Source organism: Manis pentadactyla, chromosome 6, assembly GCF_030020395.1.
Source record: "Manis pentadactyla isolate mManPen7 chromosome 6, mManPen7.hap1, whole genome shotgun sequence".
NCBI classification, from domain to species: Eukaryota; Metazoa; Chordata; class Mammalia; order Pholidota; family Manidae; genus Manis; species Manis pentadactyla.
The window spans coordinates 132,873,936-132,896,793 of record NC_080024.1 but is presented as its reverse complement, the minus strand read 5'-3'; the positions used below and the strand labels follow the sequence as shown (position 1 = coordinate 132,896,793).

At 50.3% G+C, this 22,858-nt stretch overlaps 1 protein-coding gene across 1 annotated transcript in view; it reads right to left on the bottom strand.

Moving 5' to 3' along the window:
* The window catches only part of ARK2C (arkadia (RNF111) C-terminal like ring finger ubiquitin ligase 2C), a 107,897-nt gene that overhangs the window by 13,421 nt on the left and 71,618 nt on the right, over positions 1–22,858 (bottom strand). Inside the window, exons 2-4 of the mRNA XM_036918679.2 lie at positions 6,690–7,005; positions 5,009–5,119; positions 435–564 (exon numbers count right to left, since the gene is read on the bottom strand). Of these exons, the coding sequence (XP_036774574.2) occupies positions 435–564; positions 5,009–5,119; positions 6,690–7,005 (557 nt within the window). The remainder of the gene's footprint in view (positions 1–434; positions 565–5,008; positions 5,120–6,689; positions 7,006–22,858) is intronic.

The following is a 22,858-nucleotide window of genomic DNA, read 5'->3' as shown; positions in this document are numbered from 1 at the left end:
GGAGGCGCTGACCCCAGGAAATTAACTAAACAAGGTTTGTGGGGCCCAGGGACTACCGTGCTGGCTCATGGCCCTGAGCCTCTTCCCCACAAACCATACCGCTCCTTCCTACTCCTCCATGCCCACCCAGGCCTTCAGCAGCACTAGCTTTAGCTCTGCACATTCCATTTCTTTCTCCCTCAAGCAAGAGAGGAAGTAGGAGCTAGGAAGTGGGGGTAGCAGTTGGCCTACCTGGGAGTTGCACACAGAGGAGCTGCACACAGGGGAGCTGGACACAGGGGAGCTGTTACAGAAGGGAGCTGCACGCAGGGGAGCAGGGGCACAGGGAGCTGCACACAGGGGCATAGGACACAGGGAGCTGGACACAAGGGAGCCTCAGGTCTCAGCCGGCAGGCAGCAGAGGAGTAGGGGCCTGGTGGAGCCCTCTCACTCACCATCTGCGTGGAGGAGGAGCTTCTGGGAAAGTGGTGCATTCGCGGAGTGGCCAGGTAGTGTTGATAGTGCTGAGGGATGGGCCGCACCTGGAACTGGGCAGGACTCAAGCCAGCATCCACGCTGAGATCCCTGCAGGGACACAGCTACAGTGAGCACAGGGCAATGCGATCCAGCTATCCTCCACTGAAGGGACCTCAAGACATCTGCAAACTGCCAGAACTGCAAGGGCCTGGGCCTCACCCAGCACTTCCCCTCTCTTTAGAGCAAAGGAAACTGAGACTCAGGGAAGGAAAGAGTTCTGCAAAGTCTGAAGGGGATACAACAGTCTGGGCCTCATAAAACAGCTTGAAGCTAGCTCATGAACACTTCCTGCCAAGACAAAGCCCATCCCTGAGAAAAGCTGAAAGAAGAATCCAGATAGAGCTGGTCAGGGATGCAGAACAAAGAACAGACAAGTCCAGATGACGGGCGAGGAAGAGAAGAGGCCATGTCTTTACCACTTTGAGAGAACCCCAGAAGGGGACGGCTGCAGTCGGGAGGCTAGAGAGCTACCCTGGACCCCAGCCCCCCACTCCTGAAAGTACAAGAAACCTCATTTCACTGGAAGCTTCATCAATTAATGCAACTGAAAAGGAGCCAGGGCTCCTTGGGAAACTGCTAATTTCAGGTCTGGGGCAGACAATATGCAAAATGAGAAAGAACCTTCTTGTGATAACTGAAAGCAAGGAAGTTACCAAGGTAATGTCAGAAGGACTTGGGAACCACGGTGAGGGAGTTCCCACTGGCCAGAACTTGGACAATCTGCATGTCAGCAAGCATGATGCAATAGATTAAAAACACAGCAACAGGTTCAAATCCATGAGAGTGAAACGATGCTAAAGAAAACCAGTCCCTTGCAGGATGTTAGGAGTCAACTCTCCACTCTGAAAATTAGAAAATCAAAGGGAAGAATCAAATGTTTATCCTGCCCTTCCTCTAGTAACCATACTTCAGGCTACCCAAATGGTCGAAGAAGGGAAATTTCTCTTTATAATAAAGTTTTCAAGCTAATAAATGAGTAAGGGATGATTGAATTATTTGTCCGCTTTTCTCATCCTCTAAGGAAATAAGGGCTCCAGGCAAAATTGCTGACTGACATCAGGAAAGGACAGACAACCAGCTTTCTAGCTTCTGCTGGAAAAACACACCACCTATGGATTTCTTTCTGCTCAGAAATGAGTTGAACCTGAATCTGCTGAAGCCTGGATCTGAGTGCTAATTTAGAGGGAACACGAGAAACTCAGAGCCATCTTAAGGAATACCAGCACCCAGTGGAGCCCGTGAAGCCCAGAGAAAGAGGACTCTACAGAAAAAACAGCCTGGATTCCTCAACAGATGCAATTTAAAGCTAAAGAGGACATGAGAGGCATTAAAGGAATTTCTGCTCTGGGCTGTGATGTATATGTATCATGGTGTGTGTGTGTGTGTTTATTTATTTCCTATATATATCAGCCAGATTCCCTGGAATAACTCCTGATGAGTCTATTTGGGAAATGAGCTAAACTCTTGGAGCCAGTTGGAAGCAAATTTTGAACTCTCCTAAACCAGCCCATCTCTTCTGCAGGCCCATCTGAGGGGTGCAGTGCCTCATCCCTTATCCATGGTCCTTGGCTACCCAGTTAGGGCCAGCGGGTCTCTGACCTTTGCCTGGGCTCATCCCTCTGACCTGCCTCAGAGAAAGGAGTTCCATGGGGCACCCTCACATGGCAGAGGCTCTGACTCTTGGCATTTACCCAGCAGTCTCGGGGAACCCTGCAAATGCAAAGCAGCAAGGAGACATTCAGGGAATTCTACCAAGAGCAAAGTCTCAAGGAACTTGGAACAGAGTTCTCCCAATTCCAGGAATGCTAACTGGAAAAGCAAAGGCCCCCTGGCCCCCAGAGGACTGGGATAATCTGCCCAGGGGGGCCTGGGCGGGCCCTGGGACCCCTCTCTTATCATCTCACCAGAAAACTCCTTCCTATACCCAGGACATCTCTGGACAGGGGATACTCTCTGCCACCAGCCTGTGAGAACCCGGCTGAGTTTTGAAAGGGGCCATCAAAATACCCTCAGGCCTAAAACCACAGGGTTAACTAAGAATGGTGCCATGGAGATTTCTTGGATGTTGTCTCAATACACAGTTTTTGTCATTTTTGCCTGAACATCAAAGTGAACTGTATTTCCCACCACCAATGGCCTCGCAGCACGGTGCGACTGGTTGCTGCACAAATCCTCACATTCTTCCCAGGGAGCTCGCCCTAAAAAGTGCTGGCACCATCTCGCAGGCAAGTCTAGAGGCCTTGCTGAGGCAGGGCCGCCTGCAGGGGGAGGACGGTAGGAGCTTCTCGCCCCCACGCACCCTCTCCACAGGTCTGGGGCTCCCTGGAGGCCTCCCCCCGGGGCAGGGTTTGGGCTGGGTGGCAGAGGAGGGTGCAGTCTGAACTGGGCATCGGAGTTGGAGCTTCCAAGTCGGGACTGAGTCAGAGAAGGGGCATGAGGAGGACAGAGGCCTTGGAGTGGTTCAAGGTCATGGTCAGGTTATCAGGCATGGGCCAGAAAGGGGAGTGTGTGGAATGTGTCCCCCAAAGCCTGCTGCTGCCACACACTCTCAGGCCTGGATGTGCAGCTGAGAAAAGCTGCCTGGGTAGGGTAAAAATACCCTAAAGTAAGGGGGACAGGCCAGGCAGCCTCCAGTCTTGGATTAGACATGGGCAACTGGGGTGTCCTGGCTCCTGGAATGACCTAGAGCAGAACTCAGTGGTTTCTGGTGGCTCTCCAAATGAAGGAGGGCAGGTTGCTAACATTCTCTCCCCATCTCCTTCCTCCCAGGGCCCCATGCAGGGAGTAAGAATTGCCCCTCCTCTAACCCTGCTGATCTAATTTCCAGACCCGCACATCTGCTGATAGAAGAAGCCTCTCCGGACAAGTGCGCTGGGATGGTGTGAGTATGAGCAGTTACAGAAGGCCCTCACCACCACGAGGCTGGCCCTCGCAGGAGCAGAGCTAACTACAAGGAGGGGAAAGGTTTGTCTCCTCCTCCGCAAAGGGCTGCCTACTTGGGAAGTGGGGACAGGACAGGCAGAAAGCTCCCAGCATTGGCCCCAGGTGGGACTCAGGGTAGGGCCTGCTGGGACACCGACCAATTCTCCCTGAGCCTCAGTCTTTATGTTTCTCGGGGCAAGAGAGGATCAGGACTGCAGAGTGACTGAAACAGGTGAGAAGGATGAGGAGAGCTGGCTAAAGAAGGCAGGGAGAGCGCCTGCACTGCGGCTGCTGACACCTCTCCAGGACAGCGGTCACCTGTCACCTGGCCAGGCCCCCTTGTTGAACCTGGTATGTGTTCAAATCACACAGTATGTTGGATTGACTTGACTGCTGAGGGACAGAATTCAATCTAAACTGCAATTGAGTCTTCTGATAAGAATCTGCTAATTGGAAAAAGGCTGGCTGAAGTTGGCTGGGGTGCAAGCTATCTTTTCAGGGAGTGTTCAATTTAACAGACTATACCTGAGGACAAGAAGTACTAGAGATATTGGAACAGTTTAAACAACTGCACCTGGAAACACCTCTGGCATTCAGTCAACCAGAGCGATCCTGTTGTTGAATCATCCCTGGGTGTCCAGTCCCAGGTTGCTCCCAAAGGTACCCTTCACAGAGCTAGTTTGCCAGACTAACTGGCTGAAAATAACACAACTGTACATCTGGTTGTTTTTGCTTTTGTTTTTTCTTTTTTAATAATCTATCCCTTTCCACTGAGGGTTTTGTTTGTTTGCTTTTACATTCTTTAAAAAAAGATCTTTATCTCAAAATTGTGCAGACAGCATAAGGAATTCCTGGATACCCTTCACTCTGATTTCCCAACTGCTAATATTCTACTCTCTCCATGCACGCATGCAGACACACAAGCACCCACTTCCCCATGGATTTTTATTCTGAACTATTTAAAAACAAGTTGCAGGCATGATGCCCTTTACTGCTAAATACTTCAGTGGACTGCACATCCTAGTTTAGGTTGGCCCTCTCCTGAGCTAGAACCAGAAAGTCAGCTAGGATGGAGGATCCAAAGCCAACCAACTCCACATCAGCACCTCTGTCTTGATTGTGGGAGACTTCGCAGGGGCCAGTTGCCTACAGAGACACCACAATAAAGCCCTTCCTCTCCTCAGTTTCTCTCCTCATCCGTACTTCCAACCCTGCAGGCTCTGTCTCTGTGAGCCTGTTTCTGCCTTGCTGGCAGGCTCTGGCTCTTCTCTGTGGATCTCTCAAGGTCCGCCCCCTCAGGGAAGCCTTCCTGATTATCTTAGCTCCTGAGACTCTCCCTTCTGCCTTCCTCCCAGGGCACTGGTTTCCAGCCCTCACAGAGCGTGCAAAATGTTTTATATCTCTGTCCTCTCCTCCCCTGCAGGACCTTGAGCTCTTAGCCCCACAGAAGGGCACCCAGCCACATCTGAGCTAATTGCTGGAAGTAGGCCCAGTGGGGAACCATCTGGCCCTGAGGGTGGCTGGGGGCAGTGTCACCTCCCTCCCTCCCCCAGGGACCCCAAAGACTCACCAGTCAGTGCCCTCAGCCAAATACCTGGGCTGAGGTGTCTGGAGTTGGTGGCCAAAGTCAAAGCTGGGGTGGAGGCGGTGGGGATGGACAGACACGCGCTCTTGACTCCGCCTGCACAGGAAGGGAAGGAGAGCCCAGGATGTCAGCACTGCCCAGAGCCTGCCCAGCTCCCAGGAGCACTGGGCAGCCCTCGCCAGCCTGAGCCACAAGTCTACAGAGCAGTGGGCTTTATTCCTCTCCCCAGAGTCCAAGGAAGCTTCCCAGCTGGGCAGGAGTCAATAACTCAGACATTCCTGCTGTCTCTGGGCTGCCCACTGCACTGGGGCCTCTCCCTGGGTGTGTCTGCTGTGGTCACCTGGCCCCACCCAAATGCTCACATCCTCTGCTCCTCCTCCTACTCCCCTCTGAACGTGGGAGGCTGTCTGTAAGACTCACAGATGCCCCTCCTGCAGGCTTGCCCACCTCTCTGCACCCCACTGCTCCAGCCATGCTCTTCTCTCCTGCACCCTTCTCCACACTCTTCCCAGCTTTCATGGCCCAGGTCACAGCTCCCTCCTGCAGGAAGACCTCCCTGAACATTCCAGTCATGGTGACCTCTCCTCCCTTTGGCCTTCTACAATACTCACCTTCTGTCCCAGGCACCCCAACTCCTACAGTCATCATAGATGCTTCTTAGGGCCTTAGAGATCAGCTAGTCCAGCAATTCTCAAATTATGCTCCAAGCACCCCTGGGAGTCCCCAAGACTTTCACGAGTTTTGTGAGGTCAAAACTATTCTTATACTAATGTTATGATGTTTTTGCTTTTTCACTTTCATTCTCTCCCAAGTGAACAGTGGAATTTTCCAGAAAATACATGTAATTCTCCAACAGACTGATTACAGAAGAAGACATGAGAACACAGCTGTCTTCTATTAAGCCAGCCATTAAAGAGATTTGCAAGTATGTAAAAATTGTCACTCTTCTCACTACATTTATATATAGCCATTTTTCAAAAAGATATTGGCATTAAGATATGAGTTTCTTATCATATTTTTAAATAAATTAATAAGTACTTTAAGAATTTCTCAGTTTTAATTGCTAATATGGTATCAGTAGTTATAAACCATATAAACAGAAGCTTGTTGTAAATCTCCATGATTTTTAAGAGTTTAAAGGGTGCTGAGACAAAAATGTTTGAGAACCACTATCTAATCCAACTCTTTCTCTTGACAGTTGAGGCTCAGAGGTAAAGTGACTTGCCCAAGGTCCCACAGCTCCTTTTGATAAGTGTTGTCCAATTTTACTCTCCCTTTGTTCCAGAGCAAGTCTCTCCAACCAGACCATGGGCTGTTCGAGGGCAGGGCTGAACCAGCCACACCTTTGGTATCCCTTAGGAATCTTGGGTGTCAGAATCAGGTAATCATGAAGCTAGAGGAGACATGAGGGGTCCCCTAGTCAAATCTCCTATAGTACGCAAAAGTCTATGCCTGCATCTTAGATTACACCCTTCCCTGAATTTGGGTGATGTAACAAGGACACATATTAGCTACAGAGGGAACCCACGTGAAACCAGTGCTTCTAACCAGAGCAAAAACTGCCTCCTACACAGAAATCAACTCGGTGACAGCTGGCCAAGCCTGGCAGAGTAGAAGCCACGTGTCCTGCCCTATGCACCTCCCCACCCCGTTCCTGAGCGCCCACCTAGGGTGTGAGACGAGCCTTCGGTGCTGGGCTTCCAGGAGCTGCTGCTGCAGGAGGTATTGCTGGTGCAGGGCCTGAGGTAGGAAGGAGGGACCTGTGACGTCCTGGAACTGCAGGGTGGGCAGCGGAGTTAGCGACTGGTGCAAGGCGCCGCTGTGCTGGTGGGCCGGGGCCATGTGGGCGCTGAGGCCCGGCTGCGACTGCACGGGGTGGGCCAGGGGGAAGTCGGGCGCCAGCTGCTGCGGCTGTGGGGGGCCCAGGTGGAAGTGGCGGCAGGAGGTAGCGTGAGGATGCTGAGACCTTTGAAAAGGGGCACCTGGAGAGGCAAGCACAGAGGAGACGCTGTGAAGACCAGCCCCGCGCCCGTCCCCACAGGCCCCATTCCTGCCCCGGGTCACCCTGCAGCTGGTGAAGCTCAGGGCCTTCACTGGAACCCAGCAAAGTCATCGCTGTATTCTACCTATGGTCATCTTTAATGCTGCCAAGTAAAGGCTCTGTGTGTTGTGTGTCGGAGTGGGGAGAAGTGTTTGGTTTAATGAATAAATAAGCACCTTTCTGAATTTGAACACACTTGTTAAAGGAGTTTTAAGGTCCCTGAAGGCAGTTTGGCTTTCTTGAATTAGATTCCTCCCATGCAGCCTCATTGAAACTACTACCTTTTTAAATAGATGCCACCTAGAGAAAACTGAGTGCAGCCTAGCCAAGCTCTGCCCGTCACTGAAGCCTTGGCTAGCCGGTACTTAGCCCAGAGGGACCCGCAGTTTCCAGAGGGAAAGCAACCAGAAGTTGTTTTCCATGCTGTTTTAAGGGGAGAAAACTGATCATGCAAAACATGTTTATTTAAATATTAATTGATTTGTTGTAATTCATTTAAAAGCAAGCATTTCCAGGAATAAACTGGGCTTGGGCTACATTTAAGCTAGTTTCCACTACTTCTATAAATGAAATTGACTTCAAAGACAAGAAAGCCTTACACATTCTCTGTAAGGAAAGATCCACTCTCAGCACTGGCCTCCTTTGATAAGGCAAAGGAAGAGGCTGTAGCACTTCAGAAAGGTTTGCAGAAGCTTCCTGCTCAACACGGCAGGTTCAACACACGTCTGCTCTTTACCAAGCTCCAGTGAAAAAAGAGCAAAGGAAAAAAGAGAAGATATGCAGACAAGGACAGAAAGAACAGTAGAGGTGACATCAGCAGGCAACAGATGTCAACAGATATTTGGAAGATGGGAAGCAGATGAAAGAATTAGTAGAGCTGAGAAATCGGAAACCGAGTGCCTACCGAAAGGGTGGTCAACAAGAGTGGCCAGGTCCTGCCACACATGCTGGAAGGAGCAGCAGTTGGGGGTGCTGGCTACTTCAGAAGGCATGAGAAAAGCTGGGGCTGACATCAGGGAGACCAATTACAAGTCTGTATGAGGAGCAATTCTGCTGGCTTCTCTCCTTTCCCATCAGGGCACTGACAGAACCTCTGTCACCCTGGCATTTTGCAGGGAAACTGGGCCGGAGAGGCTCCAGTAGAGGAGGGCAGGGGTACAGCACTGTGCTCAAACAGGGGGCTTAGTATAAGTCTGTACATGGAATTTTGGATATCCCTGTCCCCTTCTGACACTTGGTTCTAAAAGCACTGTCGCTCAGGTGCCCCATCCTGTAACCCTCCACAGCTCCAGACTGCAAACTAGTCCAGAAAGAGTTCTACAGATACTTCTGCTTGCTGACCCCAATAAGGTGGTTAGGTCTTCTGGTTGGGTCCCCAGCTGGCTACTCCATAATGAAATCCGTAAGTTGAAGGGTACACACACACTCACACATACACAGCTACACAGCCTATGGACAACTTTTAGTAACGTACTCTTCAATATGAACAGATGGCCCAATCAATCTCTGAGGAAGATTACAAAGTGGAAAGAAAGAGAGAAGGTACCAAATTAAAAAGAAAAAGGAACTCAGAGGAACAGAGATAATGCAAAGACTAGGGTTAAAAAAACAAGAAGCTCTTTCAAAAGGAGCAATGAGAAAACAAGGAAAAGAGCTCTTGGAAATTAAAAACAGAAGTGTTGGAAGGTAGAACTGGGGAAATTTCCCAGAAAGCAGAACAAGAAAACAAGGAGATGGGAAATAGGAGAAAAAAGATGCAAACATTGAAGGATCCGAAGAGTCAGAAAAGTCCATATTTGGCTACAAAAAGAGAAAGAACAGAGGAAAAAATGGGGAGCAGATTATGAAAAAATTACAAAAAATATTTCCCAGAGCTAAAGTTCTGAATTTCTAGATAGAAAATGCTCTCTGAGTGCCCAGCAAAATAGACAGGGAAAGAACCCCATACCAATGCATCTGACTGTGAAATGTCCCAACTGTGGGGGCAAGGAGATGACTCTAACACCCTTCAGAGAGAATGCAAACAGGCCATTCCAAGGATCAGACAGTGGAATAGCATGAGATTTTTCAAGAGCAACATTGGAAGCCTGAAAACAGTAAAGTAACTGTCTTCAAGATAGTGAGGGGGGAACAAAGGATTTTCAATCTAGAATTCTATGCCCAGCCAAACTATCAATCAAGTGTGAGAATACAACAAAGTCATTTTTAAATATAGGTCTCAAAAAAATCAAACTTCTTGACACTCTTTCTCAAAGAGGTACAGATGCAAACCAAGAAAGAGGAGCAAAAACTAAGCAGTGGCACCTGAGAGAGGTGGCATGTCCCAAGCAAACAGCTGTACAGGGGTTCCAGCAACCATTTTACAGGGAGCAGAAGGGTAGGCACTGCAAGAGGCTATCTGGGAGGCAGGGGAAAAGATAGGATTATCAATAGACTTTTAGCCACATGGAAATAATATTTGAAGAACTTTCATAATTTGATACAGAATTGGGTAAGGATTCATAAAAATGTCATAGGAAGCAAGCAACCAAAAAAAGAAAAAGGCAATTAATTACTTCCAGGAAGAGAAAAAGTTATGCACAAAAGCATAATTATTATATACTATTTGGCTCAGCAATGAATTACACTTATATATTAATAATAAAGCAAACATTATTAAACTACATTAGAACAAAAAAGAACAATTTTTCATAATAAGAAAATAGACAATGTCAAAATTGAAACATCAACAAATGGCAGTGTAAGAATTAATTTAGAAATTCACTTGATAATTTTTGGATTTCAGGAAGTAATTACCTGAAGAAAAGGTCCAAGTGTTGAGCTTTGGTCTGTGGTGGGGAGGGCAAGGGGCAAACAATCTCTGTTTTACTAAATGTGTCTTATATTGGTGCTGTTGGCTTTTGTAAATGACACCCAAGTTATCGACACATTTTTTAATAATCCTTTAAAAAATAACTATTTGCAAAATCAAATGAAAATAAAAAGAATTTCTAACTATCCTCAAGGGAGCCAGAAAAGAATTACCTAGAACCTTCATTCCCACAAGGGTTCTGGAGGAGTAGGGCCTCTCTGCCTGATGAATTATGGCTCCGATGAGCCCAGGAGCAGTAGCATGGGCAAGCAAACACTAGTTTCCCCTTCGTCCCCCCTCCACCAGCTATTGTCAGGCTCACCAATAGAAAGAGTAGGAGAAGGCCAATGTGACAGAGGGAAAGAGACAGTAAGGAGAGAGGAAAGCTGTCAAATGGTAATGAAAAGAAGTGAAAGATAAGCATGTCTGCCAAGAAGGGTTGGAGTAAAGAATGGTGGTTGTAACAACTCTAACTCAGCACTGTCCAAAAGAATTACAATGTAAGCCAGATATGTAATTTAAAATTTTCTAGTAGCCACCTTTAAAGAGGTAAAAAGACACAGGTGAAATTAATTTTGATAAAACATGTGACATAATCCAATATATCCAAAATGTTATTATTTCAACATGTGCCCAATATAAAAAATTTTTGAGATCTTTTACATTGGTCTTTTTCTGTACTGTCTTCAAAACCCAGTGCACATTTTGCACTTGGCAATACATCTCAGTTTAGATCAGCCACCTTCCAGTGCTCTACAGCCACTTGTGGTGAGTGGCTTCTGTGTTGGACGGTGCGGCTCTAAAGGAAGAAAGCCGACTTCACGTGTAGAGCAAAGCATTTTAGCTAAGTTTCCTTACTGGTCTGCCTTCAACTGGAGAGCTCCCATTGCTTACAGGGGAGAGGCACACCCCTTATCCTGATATTAAAGCTCAATCTCCCTAGACCCCACTCACTCCACAAGCCTCCCCCAGCCATCCATGCTAGTCTACTCAAAACTCCAGACACCCCACGCACATTCCCACTGAGGGGCCTTTGCTCATGCCTCACCGGCTGTCTTCCCCATCTTTAAAGGTCACCTCTCAGCTCTTCCAAAAATGCTTCCCCTGCCCACCAGCCCCCAGGACAGCTTCCTCCTCTGAATCCCTGTAGAACGCCCTGTCTGTATTACTCATTTGGCACCTGGCAGTGGCTACCTTGAGCTGTTTCTTCACACTCACACCCCCAGCTGGCTGAGCTTCATCTCTCACTGTTTCTGGATCCCCACATGCCTCGCTTGGAGCTGGCATCCAGTGGCGATCTGGCTGACTGACAGTGAAAAACAGTGGCTCAACGGGACTGATGCACTGAGGCAGGTGGAAGGCAGACCGGTTTGAGTGGGAAAGAGAGTTACAAAAAAGCTCTGGGCTTTAAAGCTGCAGCTCAGCAGGGACAGGTCAGGAAAGGCTGGCCAGAATACTGCCACAAGGGTGCCCTCCCTGTGAAGTGAGCCTTTGGGTTTCCAAGAGGCCCATCCGCAAGAATGACTGACTGCCCTGGCCTCCCAGTTGATGCCCTGGGGAGTAAGAGCAGGTGCCCTCTCTCTGAGCTAGGCAGCCAGAAAAAGTAAATCAAAGTACCTGTTTGTCCCATAATGTTTCAGGCAATTTCTATCTGCAAAGGTCCCTTCACTTCCATTCTGGGGCTTTGTCCTGTCCCCATTACCTCCATCCCCAGAAGGTTCTCTGTCCCATCACCCTTCTCAGAGGGAATGGAAGCCAGGAGACACTCATTCAGGACCCCCAGCCTCTTCTCAGCCTTATGTCACATGAGGTCTGTGAAACTAGCAGATAATGTCTGTTCTATTTGATCTGTAAGACCAGAGAAGGGATGTTCTAAGGATAGAAAATCTGGGCCCATAATAAGCCAATGATCAGTGACGTATGAACAACACTTAGATCCCAAAATGCCCCATCAACAGACAGCCTACAATTTTTCCCATTAGAGTGACTCCTTTGGATTAAAAAATAACCTCCAGATGTCCCTGACTACACTATCCATTTATCATATTTCCCCGGGGCCAAAATGCCATCAATTACAAGGTTCATCATGAGCTAAATAACATTTTTAGGGAGTGGGGAAAAGGAAGGATCTCCCAGAAATAAAAACACAAAGCATCAAGCTAAAGAAACGCATCAGTGTAAGATACAGACTAGTTTTGGAAATGTGAAAAAAACATGTGCATCTTAGAATTCAGGAAATCCGTGGTGACTATTAGCTCCCCTGAGAACTGGCTGGGAGCAGTGTCTTCAAGCAGGACCCTGGGGCCTGAGCAAGGCAGGGTAGGGTCAGGAGGGAGGCCCAGCTGCAGCTCTGCATGCTGGGGCAGGCGATGCACCCAGTGCTGGGCTCACCTGATGCCAACCCAGCACACACGAGACAGCAGGTGCTCCACAAATGCCTGGAGGCTGGTGGCTGATGCGTGCCTCATGGGCAGGAAGCCTGAACTATCTGGCAGCTGGAGAGTGGGTGGTTCACAGGACAGAAGAGACCACACAGTTCCATGTTGGGAGGAATAAGTAAGGGAGAAGAAGAGAACTCAGGAGCAAGGCCTGTGGGCAAGGTGGGTGGAGATAACAGTGTCAGAAGTCCCGAGACTCTGAAAGGTTCATTGACACTCATCTAGTAAACAACAGAGTGGAGATTTGAACCAAAGTCTTTTCTGAAACCAGTTGCCAATGGGAGGGAGGAGCCAAAGCCCAGGGAATTAGGAAGCTTGAGAAAGCGGAGGTGGCATTGAGGGGACCTCCCACAAAGAAGAGCGGTGCAGAAATGGGGCCAGGGCACCCAGAGGACACACTGGGCCGGTCTGCGGGTTCCTCTGGCCTGGAGATGGAGTCAGGGAGGCCAGAGGGGCCTCAGGGCCGGGCCTGAGCGGGAGCAGAGGGGAGCCAGGCCAGGAAGGCAGGGTGCCAGAGATGGTGGCCGAGGCAGCAGAGCCGCGGCCTGACGGAGGCTTCTCTGAGCAGGCAGCCTTCTGAGCTGGAGGAGTATTCTAGAAGTTCTAATCTGCGCACCAACAAGTCACCCTGAAGTAAAGGGATTCCATCCTCAAGACTCTGGGCAGAGAGGCACTGCCTTCAAGCCATCAGACAAAGAGGAAAGGGTGGAACAGACAGTGTGTAGCAGGGCAAGGTCAAGGGTGGGAGCCTGTGGTCTCCTGCAGCCCCCTGCAGCTCCCCAGGCCACCCCTTGCAGATAATCACCTCTGACAGTGGGTGCCTCAGGCACAAGGCCTGCCCAGTGTACCAGCTGGCCAGGGCCAGACCTTCCCCACTCCTCCCCCAGGAAGTGGGACCCTGGGAGAGTCAGCAGTGGGGATGGAACTGAGCCCTTCAGGTCTCCAGGGAAGCAGCTTGGTGTGTCCCATCCTCCCCAAGCCAGTTCTCAGGGTGTCAGGTTCCTGCTGCTGCTCAGCTCACTGACCAGGGTCCCCTTTTTTCAGAGTTGGGAGCAGAACAGGCGGGAGGGGAGGGGACGCTGGGCAGAGCCCACAGCAGAGTCAGAAAGGCAGGGGGGGTCAGAGGACCCTCCCAGAGACCCTGGGATGGTGTGGAGAGAAAGAGAACGGAGGACAGCAGCAGGACGGGTGGCTCACACTTGTCACAGCTGAATGCTCTCCTAGAAGCTAGGGCTGGCCCACTCTCAAGCATCAAAGAAAACCAGTCTTTTGAAAAGCAGATTTCTGTCTGCAAAAAGCCAATGAGGAAGGCCTCTGTGGCCCAGGAGGCATTCAAACCCGGGCCAGGTTATCTGGTGTAAGGGCTCAGTCCTAGAGGCCAGCATGTCTCCCCTCGCAGTCAGACCTGGGCAGGGCTTTCCAGATTTGTGACCCACAGTGATGACACCTGATCCTATACATCTGCTGAGATCTCTCAGCTGACTGGGGCCACAGATATCTTCTGGCCAGTCCTCTCATCTTGCTCACTGGGAAGATGGTGGTAAATAAATGTTATGACTGCCCCCAGGGCCCCAAAGCTGGATGGGCAGACCAGGTCCCCTGCCCCCACCCCCTGCTGAGAGAGGAAAAGAGAAAGAGGGAGGAGGGGGAAAGAAGATAGGGAAGAAGTAAGAAAAGGAAAAAGGATCTTCAGTATTTTAGGAAAGGTAAGTATTAAATTATTTGCTGGTACAGAAATATGGTTCTTCATGGAATCATCAAATATCTAAGCTGAATGAGGCTCAGAGAATGTATAGCCTTTGCCCTACATGTGGGACCCCAAGGCCGAAAAATGTGGGGTGGCCTGTCCACAGGCCTGAGGTAGTCGTGGCTGAGTTGGGGCTGGAGTTCCGGCCTCCTGAGTCCCAGTCCAGCATGCTGTCCCCGTGCCTGGCCATGTCAGAGGCCCCCCTCCTAGCACCCAGATCCTCACGTGCCCGTACATGAGTTCCAAACATGGTTCTCCCAGAGAAGAACCCACCTGTCCAGGTGGGCCACTGAATGGGAATGACCTGCCGTGGCCCTGTGATCCTACCTCCCCTCCCCGACACCTCTTCCCCGTCCTGGCTCCCGCCAGGAGAGAGCCTCTTCCTGCCTAAGGAAGTGAACTGGCAGAGGGACCAGCGGTCATGCCCATGCGGAATGATTTTAAATCTCTTTCACAGGATGCTGATGCTGAGGAACGACGGCAGGGAGTGAGGCTGCTGCGGCTCAGTCCAGTCCCCCATGGCCAGTAGCCCCAGGCCTCCTCCCTGGTCTAAGAAAGTGCCAAGGAAATCCCCAGCTTCATAGAGTAGGCCAAGATGTTTCCAGCCCATTGGGTGCTTCTTTAGTAAGGCAAATCCTACTGGGCCCGGGAAATCCTACGTGAAAGGCTATAGGCCCTTTGTTACACAAGTTTTATCTGATGAAAAAGGATAGAGGAAACTTCTGGGGTCCTAGCTCCAATTCTGGGTGGCCAGTATTAACATGACATGGGTAAGCAGGACTCTAGGGATGGAGATCAGAGGACTCAAACTGTCTGATATGAGGACAGCCAAAGAATCTGGGTGTGAGCAGAGAAGAGCACTCGGTCAGAGGGTAAAGGCTGCAAAGGGATTAAGCTCTCTGGTAGATTTGTGTCAACATAAGGAAGACATTTTTTAGAATGTCACTTTGTTCCCCAAAGTTCCACATCACTGGGGATGTCCATGCAGAGCCCAGCAGACGGCCCCACAGAGGAGTGTGGACACCGGAGCAGGAGATGACGTGGAGCATCTGCAGGCCCCTTCTAGGCCTCCATAAGGGGCTAGAATTCACCGCAACATCTACTCCCTGCCTGATCATGGTTATGCCAAATGGTCTGTGAAGGAAAAGAAAGGCTGGCCTGAGTGGTAGGGGAAGTAGAGGGCAAGCCTGTGTCCTTGGGGCCCAAGCCTGAGGCCTGAGCCCAAGTGCAAGGAGGACATGCAAGCTGTAAGGCAGGTGTCCAGTGACACTTCCTGTTCTGCTCAGCATGGCCCCAGGAGCCTCTTCTTCCCTCTGCACATACAGCTCAGAATTCCAGTTCCTGCCCTCTGAGCCTCCCAGCGGCCCACAGATAATGCATCCTTTGTGATCCATTCAGATGCAGGATGCTCGGGGAGTTGAGACAGGAAAGACAGGGCATGGCAGATGTGGGGAGTCTTGAATGGTGGGCCCAGGAGTCTGGGGTACACTTCATAAGCTAATGACTTGACTACAAACCAGAGATGAAGAATACGGAAACCAGGCCATCTGCCCAGAACCCAGCTTCCTAGGTTGTCCTTCCGGGCTTCCTTACCTACTCCAGGTCCTGTCTGATCAACCCCAAGAGGCCTATTCCCTGGCTCAGCTCCTTGGGTTACCAGAGGTCTACTTTCCACCCTCTTCATAGTTTTGTTCTCTGGCCAACAGAGGACAAACACACGCAGGGCCTGGAAAGGAAGTGACACGTCCAGAGGGATCCTTTACTGCCAAGAGCAGCTCCATGAAGGCTTCCTCAGGGCCAGACTTGGATCTCTAATGAAAAGCTCAGCTTCTTCCAAGGAATTGAATTCTCTGCTCTCCATGTACCATGGGAGGGGAATTTCCATCCTCCAGAAGCCTACTTGCCCAAGGGGATGAAACAATTAAATAGCATACTTCCAGCAAGCAGCAAAGGGCCAGTGAAGGGAGCCCAGGAGGGAGTGGTCAACTAGAGGCAGGATGCACTTCAGAAGACACCGCCTCTGGGTGATGGAACAGTCTTCCAGCCATCATCCATCCTAGAAGATACCAAAGAGGTCTCTAAAAACATTCCCACCACACTCATAAAAGGGCATTTTGTGGAGAGAAGACCTCACGCCCTGAAGGCAAGACCTGGGTCTGTCTCGTTCACTATATTCCCAGCTCCAGCCACAGATCCTAACACATAGTAAGAACTGAATGGATGAATGATAATGAGCGGTTGGGTATGTAGGAAGTAGTAGAACATGTAGGAAGTGGGCAAAACAGCTGCCTCCCAGCATTTCAGCCCTGGCGGGTTTGCATGGTGGCAAAGGAGCTGATGTAACTAGAGGAGCTGAAGTGCCAGGCGGAGGACCCACACGGGGGACACAGCAGACAGAAAGACCAAGAATTCTTTCAGTGAGCACTGGACGCACGTGCAAGCCCACCAGCACATGAGGTGGCCGGTGTGAACCACCACCAGCTAATGCAGGAGAAGAAGCGGTTTCAGACCTAGAAAAGTCCTTCTCCTGCCATTCCTGGCTGAGGAAAGAGAGATCTGCTCTGCTGATGGCGTTGGTCAGCTTTCATAAACCACGTGTACTTCCTCCTCAGTCATGAGTTCAGATACTCTAAGATTTTGGGCAAAGACTCACTCAAGTAAATATAAAACATAAAACAAGCAAACCTCAACAACTTTCAAGAAGTGCCAGGGCGGCTACCTGGGCCCACCTCACGTTAGCATTGCCTGATGCCCCAAACGGGCAGACCAGTTTCTGAAAGCTGCCTCCATGGGCACTCGTCCCACTGAGATCTGCAGGACACACATCCCACTCACGAAGGTGTGGCCCTGTGAGCACCGTGGACGGGGCACAGGGTGACATCCTTCCCCTGCCTCCCGTGTCCCAGGAAGGCTCTTTCTTCTGAGGACAGGTTCTCCTGCGCGCTCCTCTGCCCTGCCCACAGCCTGGCTGTCGGCGCCCATGCATGCTGACTGTGCTGGAGGAGTTTAGACCATGGCTTTTCTGGGGTGTGTACGTTTGAGAGAGACAGACAGAGAGAAAGAAGGGAGGGAGGGAGGACATTGATTGAAGTACATGAGAGGAGAAGCGAAGCAGGAGACAGAGGCCATAGGAGAGAACAGAAGGGAGGTAAGATGGAGGAGGGAGAAGTTGCCAGGGAAAGACAGAGCTCCAGGAGGCTCAGACCTGACAGATCCTGGCCCCTAACCATCAGCAGAAGCCATCTGAAGTCAATTCAAGTGACCCTGTCAGCCCCTTGCTGACCCTGGCTTGACCTGATTGCACCTGCCTGCCTTACCCAACTGGCCCTCCCCTGGCAGGCCTGGCCCAGCTGTGCCCTGTCCACTTAGCTCAGAACTCCATATCCTGCAGAGTTTTCATTTCGGGCCAGTGTCCCTTTGATCAGCTGGCCCGAGAGCACCCCCAGGCCAAGTCATCCTGCTCCCCTGGTGGAGGGCCCCAGGCAAGTCCTCGGAGGGCAGCTGATGCCCCGGCCTCCTTGCTTAGGGCTGCAGCTTTCAGATCTTCGTGATGGGTGCGTGGTGCCTCTCCTGTCCCCGGGAGGGTGGGTCTATGAGACACCACTCAGGGAAGTGCCTTACAAGCCTCTCGTCCTCCCCTGGGCCTGGCAGGGCTGGCTGCAGAGAACACCTACTCCTCCCAAGTCTCCCTCTTCCCCTCAAGCCCAAACACTGTCTACAGTGAGACTCCAGGCAGGGGAGTGTGGCCAGGGCAGCCAGCAACAGGCCACCCAAGGGCTCCCTGCCAACAGAAGCATGCTGGCTGGCCTCCCACTGCTAGGGTGAGCCCAGGGACGCTGGTGAGGCTCATGGTCCAGTAACAGCATGTCCACTGGAGCCAAAAATGCCCCAGGAGGGGGGCACTGCCTTAGATGAAACATTGCTCTCTCATATTCCTGCTTTTAAGATTCAAATGCCCTCAAGAGGCCAACACATTAAGTCCCTAATGTTCAGTGCAGATGATGTCTTGCAAGGTTTCTGTCTGTCCAGAAAGAATGGAGCACCACGGAGATGCTGAATGAAGTGGCATGGCTGGGAGCGAAAGACCAACTGCATCCCCTTCACGGCTCTGTCCCAGCAGCCCTGAGAATGAAGATAGCCAGACAACAGCTCTCTTCAGGGTCGGAAACTATCTGGCCACAGACTTGCATTTGATTCCCAACCTGACTTAATTCATTCACCAAGTTTGCACCACGTGTCTGTTATGTGTCAGGCACTGTTCCAGGTGCTAGGGGTGCAGCTGTGAATAAAACAGCCAGAATTCCTTGCCCTCAGGGGACTGTGGTGAGTTCTGCACTGTCCATTGTGTTCACCACACATGACTATTCAGCGCTGAAATGTGATACAGGTCCCAGTTTATACAGGCTGCCAGTGAAATATATCCACCAGAATTCAAAGACTTAGTACAAGCAAAATAATGTAAAAAAAAAAAACAAAAAAAAAATGAGCAACTTTTCAAATTAATTACATGTTGAAATGATACATTTTGGATATATTGGAGTAAATAATATACATTATTAAAACAAATTTCACCTGTTTCTTTTTACTTCATGTGGCTGCTAGAGAATTTTAAATTATATGTGTGTTACATTATATTTTCTATTGGACAGTGCTGGTCTAGACAATAAGTAGGTATATAAGAAAATCATTGATTGATGATGTTGATAAGAGCTTTGGAGAAAAGTGAAGCAGGGGAAGAGGAGGATTAGTTGGGGGGCAATATTTTAATTTTAGATAGATGGCCAGGAGAGCCTCCACTGTTGTGGGGGCTGCTGTGTTGAAAGCAGGTTACAGGGATAAAAGGGAAAATCAGAGACCAAGAAAGAAATGAGAGTTTCTTGGGCCAGGGTGAGAACGGGGCAGATGGAGTAGGGGGTGGTCAGATTCAAAATACGTGCCAAGGGTAGAGGTGACCAGTTTTTCGAATGGATTCATAGAACATGAAAGGCAGAGGACAGTGCGAGTCCAGATCTTTTGTCCTGAGCAATTAGGATTGCGTGGTTGACAGTCCCAAAAAGTGGCCCCATTTCCTCCTCTCTGGAGATACACACTCCTTGCAGGGCCACTTTGCTATTCCTATCACATGGCGGAATCTATTTCCTCAGCCCTTGAATCCGGGCTTGGCCATGTGACTGACTTTGGCCAATAAGATGCCATAGAAGTGACAGCATGACAGTTCTGATCCTGGGCCTCAAGAGACCTTGCTGTTTCTGTTCTCTGTCGGGCACCTGCTTCTCCATATAAACAAGCCCAGGCTAGCCCACAGGTGGAGGAGACACTGTGGGAAGTGGAGAGGCCCATCTATGACTGGTCTGTCTTAGCTGTCCACGGATGTATGAGTGAGCCCATATCAGACCAAAGGAACTTCCCAGCTGAGCCCCAATCCAAAATATCAACCCACTGATATTTTAACTGAATAAGTGGTGGTTGTTTTAAAATCAAGCTTTGGGGTGGTTGTTATACAGAAAAAGCCAACTGATACAGATGATGATGCCATTTACTGAGGTGGGGACTCAATTTTCAGTTATGCTCTCATTGTTTTGGATGTGCATCTGGATGTTTAGAGAGCAAATCCTTGTCTTCTCTTCCTGCAACACCCAGAGCACCTCAGAAAGGGCCGATGGAATCTAGGTGCCCTGTAAAGACTTACTATGTGAGCAGATGGATGGAGGGAGAGAGGAAGGTTGATTTATTAACTGGCCCCTTAACATTGTCTCCCTAAGTCACCCTTCCCCTGACAAAGCCAGAAGAACTTTAAATGCCTCCTCTCTTTCTGCCTGCTGATCCTTCAAGAGTTTGCAGTGGAACTTTGATTTCCTAGAGCTTTTATCAGGGACAGCAGCAGAGATTTGAAAACCGTAGATCTGTATATTTCCTTGAGAATGCAAAGCACTGATATTTAGCCTGTTTTTTTGACCTCCTACACCCAGCCTTTTCCCAGATGTGCTGGCAAATAGACAAATCAATTGTTTTGAGCTTTTCCTCCTCTCCATCCGCCATGACATGTTAATTAGCACGGAAAATGCCAACAGCAAAGTCAAAAAGGCTGAGGACAGTCCCCAGCCCTCAGTAGCCAGCTGGTGCAGCGCTGGGTGTCCTGACCCTTCTGTCCGGGGCTGGCGTCTATCCCCAGGGCTTAGGGTACTGTTTTCTGCCCCCCTGCCTGTCTTTCCCCTACCGCCTGTGCTCTAGATCCCTCAGGAATTCCACTGCAGGGCTCTGTGATACTGATAGTAATGTCAATGCCTCACATCCCCTCTTAAAAAGCATTTTCCAAATTAAGCCCACAACCATCCAGCACAGAGAACTGTGGAGATTATCCCCCTTATTAGAGATGAAGAAACTGAGGCTCAGAGGGTTGGAAAGACTAACTCAGTATCCTGTGGCCCAGAGCTGGAAATTGGAGCCTGGTTTTCTCATTTCAAGCCTGTCTTTCCTTAACTGTCAGCACCACCAAAATATGTTCTCAATAAAGGGCCTAGTCCACTGGGGCGGGGCCAGGGGCATTTCTTAAGCAAATGGCTGGTAAAGTTACCATCTTAGCTCTCACGTGGGCATTTAATTGATGTCAAACCCTGGCAGAGGTTTTCCAGGCCCAGGGGAGGGGGGCGCTTTGAAGAGACACAGGGGCTCTCACATCTGCACAGGGAGTCAGGCTGCGTTCAAGTCCAGTCTTAACCGCTCACTCGCTGTGCAGCCTCAGGCAAGTAGCCTAGCCTCTTTGAATCTCAGTTCCTCATCCTGCAAAGTGAGCATAAGGATACTGCCATCCCTACACCCAGGATTGTCATGGGTTCATGTGGAACATGCTGCAGTGAAGTGCTTTGAAAATTATAAAACAATTTCCACAAAGGACGCCTGGGATAATGAGAGTATAACAAACCTCTAGAGGAGAGGGACCTGAGGATGTGGCAATAGCTTGAATTGAGCTGTGTAGTTTAGATTACAGCATATGCACAGCAAAAGTAAAAACACAGGTGATTTCTAGAAGATTACGTGAGGTCTGACAGCAGCAGTTCCCCTTGAGGCAAGATGCTGGGTGGCTGTGGTCTGGGGAGGAAGGGAAGTGGTTTTCTCTGCATACATACATGCTTTATACCATATGGTACTGTGCCATGTGCATGTATTACGTGGTTTTTAAAATACACTGAGTGGTTTTTTAAAGTAAAATAATAAAAAATGTAAGCACAGCAGAATGGGAATGTTGCTCAGCTTCCAGTGCTGACGGCCTCCCTTCTCACCCCCGACTTCTTTCATCCCAGCTTCCCATGGCTTCCCATAACTGTCTTCCACAATTCTACCCAAATTTCAACTCTCCCTCTCTCCCCAGTTAAAAGATGAGCAAACTGAGGTGCAAAGAAAGTAAGCAACTTGCCGTCACACACCTCAGGTCACAGAGCTAACAACAGGTAGGTTTGGGTCCGCCCCAGAGAGTGTGTAGGACTCCAAAGCCAGAGTGCCCTTGGGCCCCACAGTCCACAACTCAGAACTGCTTAGAAAGCCAGAGGCAGACCCAACAGTGGTGTGGGACAGGCTGCAGCAGGCACACTTTGGGGCAGAGGGGGTCTACTTCTAGATAAACCAGGCTCCAGTGGTGCTGCTCTGCTAAAGGTACTTTAGGTATGAACTTGAGGGTCAGTGACCTTGGAAAGTGTCAGGCATTCCCCTTACTCTTCTTCTAGTCCAGAAAGAAAAAGTCCTGGCAGGGTTCCCAGCTTGCAGTGTTTTTAACCAAACAATTTTGAAAACCGAGTTCAAGACTTAGCACCTGAAGCAACCAACTTGAACAGAGTGCCTGCAGCCCAGCCGCCCCCTCCCCCTCCGCAGAGGCAGGAGGATGCCTGGGGCATCTGCAGCTTCTTGAGGAGGGAGCTGTGTTGTTTGAAGCTGAAGCACCGCTAATTCTTCGCAGCTAAGACCTCGGGAATTCCGACTGGGGCTTGAGTATCCTTGTCAGGCAGACAGGGAGGATCTACCCATGAGCTTGGTCAAGGGGCTCCCCTTTGGGCCTCTGTGTCCTCATCTGTAACAGGGCACAGTGATACCTAGCCCATCAGTGTGACATCGAGAACGGGTGTGACACTGCTTCATGTTGGCTACTAACAGAAGCACCATATCTGCGACATCTGCCTGAGGCGACCTTTCTCCAAGAGTGGGGGACAGTCACGACCACCGGCCTTCCTGTCTTCCCTGAATCCCCTGGAGGCGGAATATTTCACAGCCAACCCGTGGCTCACAGAGGCTCCACCAGAGGTGCAGCTGATGGGGGCAGCTGGGGAGAGGAAGCGCTGAGGAGGCAAAACACATCACAGCGTGGCCGAGCGCACTGGCCGCCCCAGAGCCCTCTCCCCCGCCCTGGGCTGCGCGCAGTGTGGGCTCACCTCCCAGAGGGACGGCCAAGGGAGCGTGCCTGCTCTTTGCTCTGACCCCCGCTGTCTTCAGGGCCTGACAGGCAGCTGTGAGCTGCTACCAACAGTCAGCGACAGCAGCAGACAGCAGGCGTGCGGGACGCGTTTGTCTGCGGACTTAGTGGTGAGCCTTTGGGGCTGCCAGGCAACCAAGAGACCAGGGCTGCAGGCCACATCCGGCCATCCAGGCAGCCTGCCCAAACCAGAATATGTCCCCTGGACCCACAGCCCCCTGGAGTCCACCCTCTCCCAAACCAGGACATGTGGTCTTGGCAGGATTCAGAAGCCGTTGCCCGCTCAGAAATCTGATT